The 13,859-nt window shown below is 33.7% G+C and overlaps 1 protein-coding gene across 1 annotated transcript in view; it reads right to left on the reverse strand.

Annotated features, from left to right (window-relative positions):
* The window catches only part of LOC148304767 (acyl-CoA Delta-9 desaturase), a 52,094-nt gene continuing 38,235 nt past the window's right edge, over positions 1 to 13,859 (reverse strand). Inside the window, exons 2-7 of the mRNA XM_088267781.1 lie at positions 11,180 to 11,643; positions 9,070 to 9,200; positions 7,236 to 7,441; positions 6,273 to 6,458; positions 5,503 to 5,678; positions 1 to 2,998 (exon numbers count right to left, since the gene is read on the reverse strand). Of these exons, the coding sequence (XP_088123907.1) occupies positions 2,835 to 2,998; positions 5,503 to 5,678; positions 6,273 to 6,458; positions 7,236 to 7,441; positions 9,070 to 9,200; positions 11,180 to 11,600 (1,284 nt within the window). The 5' untranslated portion in view covers positions 11,601 to 11,643 and the 3' untranslated portion in view covers positions 1 to 2,834. The remainder of the gene's footprint in view (positions 2,999 to 5,502; positions 5,679 to 6,272; positions 6,459 to 7,235; positions 7,442 to 9,069; positions 9,201 to 11,179; positions 11,644 to 13,859) is intronic.

The raw sequence follows: 13,859 nt of genomic DNA on the forward strand, positions 1-13,859 counted from the left end.
TTTTTTTTACCAGAGTGGGTACTGAATACTATTAAAAAAGGTTATCTCTTTTCCAAAAGTTCAGTAAAATAATACATAATTATATAAAACTCTTTATCAGCGTTAATTGTAAAATATGTTTTTAGTTGCTATTCTAATTTATTAATTTAAAAAATAAATAAATGCTAGATCTTAAATTGTTTATGGGTTAAAAAATTACTTTTGCTTAAAAATTAATTTTTAAATGAACTCTTTAAATACATTGTATTTTAGTAAACCCACCTATAATGTTGAGATAGGTACCTCGTTATCGGAGGGAATGTTATGAGGGTTAATGTTTTCAATTGTATTTTTACATTACAGTATAACCAGCGCATATGACTGAAATGAATAATTTAAAATTAAAATACAATTTAAAAACTCTAACTACTTATCTAAACGCTGTAGGGGGGTTTAATGTATGTTTATTGAATTTCATAACAGGCAATAAATATTCAACACCAATATAAGTAACCTTTTTTAAAAACAGGTAAATAACATAATAGTGAAGTACTTAATTAAACTAGAATAAAATAATTATAATTGTATTTTCGTACACATAAAACTCATTTGGTCCCGCAAAGGTTCAAATACACATTTCTAATTTAAGCTGTCAAGAATGAAAGTGGTTACATTAGACATAGTGTGCTTGTGCACTACAGGAATTTTACCGTCTGGCAGCCCGTTTTTTAAAAAATAAAAGTGAATACGACAGTTTAGCGTAATTGAATTTATGCGCAACGTGTTCACACACCGATCCGAAGAAAGATGGACGAAAGCACAAGCCAATCCAAGCCAATCATTGTTTTATCACGCCAACTGAAGTGCTGGATGCTAAAATTCCGTTTAGTGCACAAACGCCTGTAGAGAATCAAATTTAAAATGACTTATTAAAATAAATTATTTCCATTATTTATAACAATTTGGTTTTAGGATTCAATCATTTCACTCATGACATCAATTTGTTTACAAATTTGGTTGTATAATGCGTAATACTAGCTTCTTATATATTTGAAAATTTGACATTAAAAATTTAATGCTGGAAAGAAAAAATATTTAGAAAAAGTAACGAATGTCCGCCTCCGTAGTGTAATGGTCAGCATGCTCGGCTACCGTTCTGTAGGTCCCGGGTTCGATTCCCAAAGGGGGTAAAATAAATATAAGTGATTTTTTCACTGTAATATTTATGCAAAATTACCATGGGCTGGTACCTGAGGCGGAGGGCTGATCACCTTTCCTTCATGTATAAACGATCAAGATAACACTGCGTTTATATGACACAGTGCCCTATGCACCATTGGGGTGCGGATAAGGGTTTTATTATTTATTATTTATTAACGAATATCATCCCAATCAGGTAACTGAAAAAGCAAAACTTACCCCTTAGATATATCTAGGTTATATATATATATCGAAGTATTATGGTGGAGTTACATTTGAATAATATTTTACAAAGAAACATTCAATCTTTAACCACTTATATTTTGACCAGGCACATGTTTCAACTTTTATAAAAATGCACCAACAAAAAATTATCCACCTTTATTCTTAACAGCTGTATTACTTTTCCACAATAATCTTATCAAAAATATGGTGCAAGCAGATAGAATTAAAAAATGATAATATTATTAGCGCCTTTGAGGTAGTATTTTAAGAAAATGGCACTATATAAGTTGTCCAAAAGTATTATTATTATTTATATTATTAAAGGCTTGAGGAATAATTGTAAGAATATATATAATATGTGTAAGCCAAGGCAATCATCAAATAGGCACTTTCAATATGTGACAGATCTGACATGTACTTATCAAAAGATACTCAGATTTCAATAATGATTATTGATAAATTACCAATTGATGCAGAGAATCTGAGAAAAATTTATATACTCTCAGATTAGCAAATACAGTAAAAGCTTACTAATTCGAAATTGAAAAATAATAGATTTTTAATTAGAATTTTTTTCATATTATTTTTTGACATCTCATGAAAGATGAAGAAGAATATGGAAGTCTGGGCATTTACGGGGCTTACGACCGTCATAGGCTGGTTTAAGTGATCACTTTACACACGTGTAACATTCACCAATTCTACCCATTATTGACAACCACACTACTCAAATTCTTGGAAGTTCTATATATATGAACCAATTTAGAAACCTTGTTCATGAATCACTAAAACTTCACTAGAGACATCTATTGGTGAGATGTAAAGAAGCTTTTTATTAAGCAGAAACTCTTATATTAGTATGTGAGATCCGAATCCCGGATTATAATCACACACATGAGAAACGCCAGAAAATACCATTTTCATTTTTATTATTAAGCTTATAATTTGACCAGATAATTTATTTACAACATTTTGAGTGTGTCCAAATCCTGTACTTGGAGATAATCCAGATTTTGTGAACAAGTATTTGGACACACTCAAAATGTTGTAAAAAAAAATTTTTTTTTCTATTTAAATGACTTGGGTTAGTTCTGGATTCAGGTAACAAAATTAACAAAAGTTTAGAATTAAATACGAAATTTAACTAAATAAAATAAAAACTACTTTTTAATTCCTAATTTTTTTGTTTTTAAACGATCATCTATGAAAAATGAGTCGTGTTATGAATTAAAAAGAGAATATGTTAAGATATTAAATTAAGTTTTTAATGACTGATGATACGAATACTGCATTTCACTTATTAAATATAATATCTATATTTGTAGGCTTCCATTAAAACCAAGACGGATTATTAGTATCCCGCTAAAAGATATCAAGCATATTACATGACAAACACATGTGAATGGAGGAGTTCAAGATGGATGCGGAATTTAAGTTTTCATAGTTTCCAGTTCCAGAATGTCTTCTTTGGGAATGTCCGAGTCTCCGTATCCCCAGACCGCGGTGACATCACTGTTGTGATGATCTATGACAAAGCTTCCATCCCCGCTTTTTACTGCCCTCCTGGCAATCATCTTTGAAGACACAGATTTTCCTGGAAAAGAATTACAATACTTTAAATATACAGTACTGTAAAAATATGCATATGCAATACTGTACATCCATATACAATACTGTACAGTAATACCCCGCTTAACGCCACCCCTATTTATGTCTGTCTCCATAGTGTAATGGTCAATGGTTCGCTCGGCTACCGTTCTAGAGGTCTCGGGTTCGATTCCCGGGGGGGTCAAATAAATATTACTGATTTTTTCACTTTAATATTTATTCAACATTACCCTGGACTGGTACCTGAAGCGGAGGGCTGATCACCTTTCCTTCATGTGTTTACGATCAAGATAACACTGCGTTTATATATGATGCAGTGCCCTTTGCACCATTGAGGTGCGGATAAGGGTTAGAGAGAAATATACAATACTGTAAAAATATGCATATGCAATACTGTATGTCCATATACAATACTCTCCATAGTGTAATGGTCAGTACGCTCGGCTACCATACTGGAGGTCCCGGGTTCTATTCCTAGGAGGGGAGGGGTCTAATAAAAATATGTGATTTTTCACTCTAATCTTTATTCAAAATTACGTGTAAAATTATACTCTCGACTGGTACCTGAGCAAAGGGTTGATCACCTTTCCTTCATGTGTTAACTATCAAGATAACACAGCATTTATATGATGCAGTGCCCTTTGCACTATCGGGTGCGGATAAGGGTTTGAAGAAGATGAAGAAGAAGTATTTATGCTGTTTTGCTTCAACGCTGTTTTAATAGCGCGGTTAAATGATTCACCAAGGAACCGCAGAATGCAATCTTTTACTTGGGGATTTCCTAATACTATTCAACAACAACTGTTTGATTTGTATACATTTTGAGCTAGTTATTGCAGTAAGCCATTTCAATAAACATGCTTATTTTGACCAATTGTTTTATTTAAATATTAATTTGAGTAAGTTTTGACATAAGTTAATAATTTTTACTGGATGTTTTATTTTGCTGTACTTTTATCATTTATGTATGTCAAAAATTGATTCCGCTGATCGCTGATTCGTTAAACGCGCCATTTTGCTGGCATGGATTACTCGCGTTAAGCAGGGTTTTACTGTATATTTATATTTCAGGCGGTAATTTTGTAATTTTCCAGTAAATAACTTACAAAATAACTATTTGAAATCACTGCACACTATCCTATATAACCTTATTATAATGTCAACCGGTTTAGAAGCAAACATGTCAAAACTGACGAATTAATAAATTCAATGCATCAAAACACGTGTCACAATAGATTTTAGGAAATAGTGGTATTTACCAAGGGTTTAAGGGCGATTGTCCACTACCCGGAATTTGACTGTCCGGCAGTCCGGTTTTGAAAAATTAAAGCCACTACGACAGTTTAGCGTGATCAAATTTACGCGCAACTTGTCATGCACCGATCAAGAGCACCGATCCGAAAAATATGGACATAAGCACATGCCAACCCAAGCCAATCGTCGTTTTAAAACGCTAGCTGACGTGCCGAACGGTAACATTTCGAGTAATTCCGTGTAGTGGACAAACCCCCTAATTGCAATAGAATATATTTCATATTTAATATATTTTTGAATATATTAAATATGAATATAATAATAATTGAATATATTTGATTTTGACAGATCTCTTTGTGGAATTGAAATACATATTTACATTAAGATATGAAATTTTAAATAATAAACAAATATGGAATTACATTATCAAATCCATTAAAATAAGTATGAAATGAAATATTTCCATACAACATTTTGAGTGTGTCCAAATACTTGTTCACAAAATCTGGATTATCTCCAATTACAGGAGTTATTTTCATATTATTTTTTGACATCTCATCAAAGATGATATGGACCTCACATACTAATATAAGAGTTTCTGCTTAGTAAAAAGCTTCTTTACATCTCACCAATAGATGTCTCTAGTGAAGTTCTAGTGATTCAAGAACAAGGTTTCTAAATTGGTTCATGTATAAAGAACTTCCAAGAATTTGAGTAGTGTGGTTGTCAATAATGGGTAGAATTGGTGAATGTTACACGTGTGTAAAGTGATCACTTAAACCAGCCGATGACGGTCGTCAGCCCCGTAAATGACCAGACTTTCATATTCTTCTTCATCTTTGATGAGATGTCAAAAAATAAAAAATATTTCCATACTATGTAAGGCTAGTTTATGTATCTACTATCAGTAATGTTTACATTAGTCAGATTTTCCATAATTGGTTCAAATGCGTTTCAGTGAACGTACAATGGCTGTGTGATTAATTTTAACACAGAATTATGAATGCTAGAAACTATAGTGAAAACCCTTGATCTCTTAACTAGCTCTGAGGCAATAACAATCTGGTTGGTTGGAAGATATTGCTTTATAGCAATAAGCCCGCCAATGTACACACATATTGTTCAAAAAGTTCAAATAAATAAATAAATAAACAATCTTAGTATCTTCTCAGAGTAGAAGTCATTTATGTTCTAGGGTTGACAATATTACATTGTATTTTGTGTTTATGAACTCACTGTCAAAGGCCCATCCAATCTTGGCAAAGAAGTCAATAAAAGCTGTTGTGATATTGAAGGTATAGTCGCCCAGTTCTGCAGTCTTGTAGTCCCACGGGAACACGTGGTGGTAGTTGTGCCAGCCTTCTCCTAGAGCTGCTATGGCCACAGCAATGTTCTCCACTGGGCTGATATTCCTAAAACATAAATGATTTCTTATTATAGCAAAGGAAATTCTTTATAGATGTAGAAACTAACATCAACGCCATCTATTGGTTTCCTCAGATACTTCAAAAATATATTGCATCTTGACTTTATTGACTTTCTCATATGATCAGAAATATTACTATTGTCTAAGTAAACATCACACCGCTACCACGCAGGGGCAGGCAGAGAGAATAGAAGGCCACACCACTCTGTCTTTGCAAATAATCTAAGCCTCTTCCACATTCATGTTTTTCCTATACATATCGTCGATTATTTCGACTCCTGACCTGATCACTTTCAAGTATTTAAAATACTTGATCATGCTTTTTTTTTTGAAAATTTTCTCGGTCTCCCTATGCTTTTATTACCAATAACATTCGCCTCATAAATTTGTTTAACACAAAAATTTCAAAGTATTCCCGAGTATTATTTTAAAGATAACGAAACATATGGATCAAGTTATCAAGATCAATGGTTATCAAGTTATGTATATAGTAGTGAAATAATATTTTAGAGGTATTTTAAATTCCCCTCTTAGGTCCGGTTAGGTTAGGTTAGAATTGGTAAAGTGTATAAGAACTAACCTGTCATACGGTTTCTGTCCCCACATGTGGGCAACACTGTTGACGAAGAAAGCGAGGTTGAGAGTGAATGTGAATCGGAAGTTGAAGTTCACCCAGAAACTGATCCAAAGAGATTCTTGCCAGAACCAAACAGGAATTATTACCGGAAGGAATATATTCAACAGTGCAAACAGGGGAACGTATAATCTGAAAATAAAAAAGAAAATTAGTATATCTATTAAGGACATATTTAACTTAGATGCAAGAAGTGCACCAAACCAAAAAAATATTACATTAGTAATGCAATTTTTCTGCTATCAAATTTTTCAATACAAAATTCTAAAATACATCGAAAAATATTTAATATTATCAATGCACCACGCCATTCGCATTTCTATGAGTGAAGGCATAATCCTGCTTTATTTATTTCATCACACACACAATAACAAATTAAAATAATGTGCCCTCACCGAGTTTCCCCACGACAATGTAAGTTTTTTTAAGTAGTAAGATATTAATGACATTTTTAAACATCGTTTGTTCAGTCAGTAAAACATGTAACTAGCCGATAAATTATTTAATTGTGTTGTATCATCAATAGATGGAGTTGGTAGTCCAAATCCTGACATAATCTGGATATATTTTAGAAATAATTACTTTGCACCAAACGCGAGACCACACGCTATCTGACCTGATATTTATTGCCCCATGGTTGGGGCTGTACGCACGAAGAGGTTAATATGGTTTTTATTCCTTCTTTTAACCCTTATCCACACACAATGGTGCATAGGGATTGCATCGTATAGAAGCAGTGTTATCTTGATTGATGGGAAGGTGATCAGGGATGATCTAGTCTGGGCCAATCAGTAATTTCATAGCAACACGGTAGCCTAACTCGCTAACCATAACATTATGGAGGCGCACAAAAAGGAGGTTTAGCTGTTAAAAAGTAATACACAACATCTGAATTATAAAACTCCTTACATTTTTTGCCACATGACAATTGGATCAGCTTCGAGATCGCTCATATCGATAATCTTCCTTTTGGCGATGACATCAGGATGCGGCGTCAGGACAAGCCAACCCACGTGTGAGAACAGGAAGCCTCTCCTGGCATCATGAGGATCAGAGTCGGTTTCACTGTACTTGTGGTGTACGCGGTGGTCCAATGCCCATGTGTAGACATCACGCTAGAAAAAACACAATGCAAATAATTCAATAACACATAATATATCATTGACATGTTCATTTGCAAAGCCACTGACTGATAAGTCCAACGAATAATGTTAGGTTTTGAATATTGAAAGCATTAACTTTGTGGATCATATATATTATTTTGAGAAATAAAAAGACATTGTTTTTTAATCCACTCACATTTTTATTAACAACCAACTAGTTTCGGCAACAATCTGTTGCCCTCTTCAGGGTTTAATTTATGACTATGTTTGAGGAAAAAGTCATAAATTAAACCCAGAAGATGGCAACAGGTTGTTGCCGAAACTAGTTGGTTGTTAATAAAAATGTGAGTGGATCAAAAAACAAAGTCTTTTTATTTCTCAAAATAATATAGAATAATGTTAGATCTGCAAAAAGTCAATTAAAATTGAAGATTTACAACTTTGATTTCTATTCAGATGGAATAAAGGGCACTAAATCAAATTGATACTGCACAAGATTGATAATATGAATACAAGGACTGATTAGTTCTGTGCCCCTAGATTCTTAGATATTACTACTTCTTCTCTTCTGTGCATGTCATGTCAGGTCCACCTGATCACTTGAGAGTAATTGTCCTTGTCTTGGGCAGCTCTAAACAGCGCCTCAACGGTCCTTCTCTCTGTCTGGTCTCTTATATTCCGGAGTCAGGAGATTTGTCTTCTGCCCTCACCTTGTTGACACTCTATTTTGCATTTTATGATTAGGTGCAATAGGTCGTACTTCTCTTCTCTTAGCACATAAACTAGATAGGATGCATCCCGACCTTGATATCAGTCAGCAACTGTCTCTCTGCTCTTGCTCTTTGGAGTGTATTTGCGTTGATGACCATATCAATCCATGGAATGCGTAGCATTTTACGCGAAGGAAATTACTGGTAAATGGAGGAAAAATAAAAAGCACAATAGCAGCAATGCCTAAGGCACTTGGTCTTTTAGAGGTTATAAGGTGTCTTTTACATACTGTTGGTAGAGAGCAGGAGACGCTTATAATCGTTCTATATGCTTACTTTTGGTAGAGCACGAGAGACGCCACTAAATATTATAGAGATGGGAATTGGGTTTGTGGTTAATTATGATTAGTACACTGAGGGTCGGGTGGCAGACTGTCTGAGTATAATTAGGGTCAGTGTTGATGAAAAAACCTCCTGATAACAATGTATTAATTGAAAATAATAATTTACAACATTTTGAGTGTGTCCAAATACTTGTTCACAAAATCTGGATTATCTCCAATTACAGGAGTTATTTTCATATTATTTTTTGACATCTCATCAAAGATGAAGAAGAATATGGAAGTCTGGGCATTTACGGGGCTTACGACCGTCATAGGCTGGTTTAAGTGATCACTTTACACACGTGTAACATTCATGAACAAGGTTTCTAAATTGGTTCATATATATAGAACTTCCAAGAATTTGAGTAGTGTGGTTGTCAATAATGGGTAGAATTGGTGAATGTTACACGTGTGTAAAGTGATCACTTAAACCAGCCTATGACGGTCGTAAGCCCCGTAAATGCCCAGACTTCGATATTTTTCTTCATCTTTGATGAGATGTCAAAAAATAATATAAAAATAATAATATTTAAGGATAAATTTGTACCTGTCCAGTAACAGTGAACAGTATAATAAGGAGAAGTCTCAGCGGCCATTTAGCTTTATACGCCCGGTGAGACCAGAGGCGATGTGCTCCCGCAGTTATCCCAAAACCTGTTGTATAAACTGTTGCCATTGCTGAAACAAAATAAAAAAGTAATCGTAACTAAACAAATTAATTAAATGATGAAAATATGCTAAACATTCAGTCGTCGCTTCATCCATTCAAACCTACTGGTCCAAATAGGGTAGTGTTATTATTATTTTGCATTTATCCTTCTTCAAACCCTTAACCGCATGGTGCATAGGGCACTATAATATAAACGCTGTGTTATCTTGATCGTTTTACACATGGAAAGGTGATCAGCCCTCCTCTGCTGGTGAAAAATCACTTATATTTATTTGATCCCCCCCCGGGAATCAATCCCGGGACCTCCAGTACTGTAGCCGAGCGTGCTGATTGCATTAATCATTTTAATTTCCTGAAACCAATGCATTTTTCAGATTCAATATGCAAAAAATACTGTAAAATATTCGTGACAATAATTAGTAATTCAGTGATTTAGAATTTGAATATAATATAAAATTAAAATACAATAGTAAGAGATAAGTATTAAAATATTGCGATGAATATTTATCGAGACCCATTTCCTGTGATAATTAAAGAAAAAACACTTGAATACAAAAATAAACATGTGTTTGCATTGTAAATTTTGCACATCACTTATGAATATTTATATAGGTGATATATATTGAGAAAAATAAAAATCATGCGGTATCTACCCACTGTTAAACGGTCTTAATTTACTCTGTAAAAATTAAGGATTTTTTTTTGAAAATCAGGTGGTACCTAGCTTCTATAAAATGGTCTTAATTCTCTCTGTAGAAATGTGAGAAAAATAAAACATCATGTGTTACCCAGCTACTGTTAAAAGGTTTTAATTTACTCTGTTAAAATGTAGGTTAGTGGGAAGTAAAGAGAAATAAGATTAACGTAGGCGTCCATTAGTGCTATATAAATAGTAGCAGGGGGTGCATTCCATTGCACGGCAGAAAAGCAGTGCCTATCCTAGCTTACTCCCGGGACATATAAAAACGCAAACAGTACCTACCCTACCTTACTAAGTAGTACCTGGCTTACCTTAATACCTACCTCTACTGCCTATCCTAACTAATTCTCTGTGCACGCAACCTGTATAGCGGTAATATCTATCCATTTTAAATTTAAGTTTTACTTGGTAAATTCATACCACTATTTATTAAAATCTATTGTGACATGTGTTTCAATGCATTCCACATCATTTAAACAATTTCGAACACCGTATACGGATTTGGTGTTTGAAAACAATACAGAATGCATCAAAACACGGAATGCATTAAGTAAAACTTAATAATAAAAATAATAAAACCCTTATCCGCACCCCAATGGTGCATAGGGCACTGCGTCATATAAACGCAGTGTTACCTTGATCGTTTACACATGAAGGAAAGGTGATCAGCCCTCCGCTTCAAGTACCAGTCCAGGGTAATATTGAATAAATATGACAGTGAAAAAATCACTAATTTATTTTACCCCCCTTGGGAATCGAACCCGGGACCTCCAGAACGGTAGCCGAGCGTGCTGACCATTACACTACGGAGGCGGACAAAACTTAGTAAAACTTAAATAAAAAAAATAATACATCTTCTTCTTGATGAAGGTAGGCCCTGTGGCCTATTTTCAAAGACATAAGCCTCCTGCGATGTCGATTCCCAGCTGTCAATCTATCTCTTTGGTGTCCTGCCCGGGTGTTATCTACTTTGGGATTGATGATGTGAGGGAATCTGGATTGTTCTATTCTCCTCACATGCGCACACGATTGTCTTTTACGCATTGCCTCCCCACCTTACGACATCTTTGATTTTGCATATTTCTCTTATCCTTGTGTTCCTTATTCTATTTTGTAGACACTTAACAGTAATTTCTGACTTCGCAGTAGTTACTGCGGTGTCCGCTTTGTATTCGATCCCATATGTCATTGATGATCCCATTCATTATTCTATTTAATTTTATGCATGTTTTAATGTACAGATTAGACTAGGCATATAATAAGATAAATATTTTTTCAAAGACTCACCGAATAAAGACGTGTAGAGTTTAGCCGCTGTGAGGATGAGGTAGAATCCGTATACGAAACCAACATGCAAAAATATCTGCACCACTAAATCTAACCATCTGATCTGAGGTTTGAATGGTTCAGATCTGGTACTATGATCTTCCAAGGCATCTTCAACTGTATTCTTGACATTGTCTGTCTCTGCTTTGCGATGCCTGATATTGTTGGCATCATTTCTCTCATCTTCTTCAATATTATTAGATAATTTTTGAACTTCACTAAGTAACAAATCTAGTTCTTGTTGGACTTCTAACTCGTCTATTACAGCTTTATCAGCATCTTTTGTTATTTTGGCTTCTGTTTGTGACTTGTTTTCTATTGTTTCAATAACGGCACAGACTTGTCTCACATTTGATGCGGGATTTGTTGAATCTGGCGCCATTTTTGCTTTGAAGATTTTAACGCAGCTTTCTTAAATACCGGATCTGTAAAGATAAAGAAATATGTTATAATTATAATGTGATATATTTCGAGAAAACATTTGTTTGAAATGGAGTTTATTAAGTTTTTTTACTCTGCATACTTATTTGTATAAGAGTATTTATATATGTTCAAATCTTTATGAAATAAGCTTGGGTAAGGGATTGTTAACAAGATTTCATACGTTTCTTCACAATAACTAAATTTTTGAGACAAAAATATTGAAATTTAGGCATTTGCGACCTGTTATTGGCTAGTTTAGAGACCAATATCTACACCACAGTCTCTTAAATCAAGAGTTTTAGCACTTCATTTATTTTAAGTGGTATTACACAAAGTGAATGATGAATGATAAGGAGAGAGTTATATTACCATACCTACCATAAAGTTAACAATGTTTTTAATTTACAAAATATTTTAGTTTTTCATTTATTTTAAGTGGTTTCACACAAAAAGAATGTTGAATGATAAGGAGAGTGTTATATTACCATACAACAAAGTTAACAATGCTTTCAATTTACAAAATATTTTAGTATTTCGTCCGTATTTATTATGTTGTCCGCCTCCGCAGTGTAATGGTCAGCACGCTTGGCTACCATTCTGGAGGTCCTAGGTTCGATTCCCGGGGGGGGTAATATAAATATAAGTGATTTTTCGCTTTACCCTGGACTTGTACCTGAAGCGGAGGGCTGATCACCTTTCCTTCATGTGTAAACGATCAAGATAACACTGCATTTATATGAAGCAGTGCCCTATGCGCCATTTGGTGCGGATAAGGGTTTTTATTATTTTATTATTTATTATGTTGGTCCCGTGGTTAGTGTCGTAGAGTCTATGTGTTCGAGCCCACTCTACCACAACTTGATTTCTATTTTTAATAATTGGCCGCTTAGATCTTCAAAAACAGTGTGAAGATATGAAACTGAAATTTTTGTGTACATAATATTTAACATTTTCAGGAGTACAATAATTGATGTGTGACTTTCTCTAGGGAGTGGGTTTTTTTACATGAAATATGTATTTTTTTAAAAATAAAATCAAAATATTATGAAGATTGAAATTATGTAAAATTAATTAAAATAAAAAATTAAGCTCATGATCTCTAGGTTTTATTTTATGACAATGTTAAATACAAATATCCACAAATTATATATCAAAACAATACAAATTAGATCATACCAATGGACAGATAGACTTAGACGTTCATTAACGTCGATACTCCTTTGAGGAAAATTCACACCGACATTCATTTACGTTCACACTCCCAGAAAGGGTAAGAACACAAATATTGTTTTTGTTCAAAGGAATAATATGGGTGTAATAAATGTAAAATAAAAAATAATAGAATGTTGAACGGCTGACATTTAAACATCCACGCCACTGTATATTGTTCCTGATCATATATTTATATTACCGGTGAACAATCAATTTCTTGAATGTGTTTATGTATACTGTATGAACTACTCATATGTAGAGCGGAATTCATTGCACAATTGAAAAACTCAAAACATTGATAGATAATAATTCAATTATAATTTCTTATCACCACAACAAGTGTTTCAAGGAAAAATAATAATCAAATAGAAAAATGAAGATTTTCTTTTTATACATACTTGAGTTTTAATACCTTGTGCTACACCAATAGACTCTCGGATATAACAAATCAGGGACCATAATATATTAATATGGATCATATATATTTATATGTTTTTTACTGACATTTTTCGATGGAACTGCATTTCATACAGGGTTTTCACATCAAATTGGACATTTACAAAACCATATTGGACTTTATATTGCATTTTATAAATGAGTAAAAATGTTGGTAAAATATGTTTGTAATAGATCTACATGTCAGTGTGAATACCTGCCTACATATTTTATTCTTAAGACTAGCAAGTGAGTTAGTCGTCAAGTTGGTGAGCCTGCGCAGTGTGCTTTCATAGTCTGTGCGCGCGATGTGTACTCATGTTTCCAGACAAGATTTTAAGTACTGCTTTGAATATATTTTTGGCAATTCTAGCTTTTTTAAGAAATACAATATAACATTCAATTTGGTTTGTAAAACGTCCAATTTAAAGTTAAAACCTGTACAATAAAATAACAACTATACTGTTTTCCTCACATATATTTTATTTGACCAAGGACCAAGTTTTGTCGTTACTGACATCACTATTATCATGATGTGGGTAACGACGAAACCCAGTCACTGGTCAAATAA

The sequence above is a fragment of the Brachycentrus maculatus genome, unplaced genomic scaffold (genome assembly GCF_059751285.1).
Source record: "Brachycentrus maculatus isolate JH-2025_06_01 unplaced genomic scaffold, ASM5975128v1 h1tg000305l, whole genome shotgun sequence".
Lineage (NCBI taxonomy): Eukaryota > Metazoa > Arthropoda > Insecta > Trichoptera > Brachycentridae > Brachycentrus > Brachycentrus maculatus.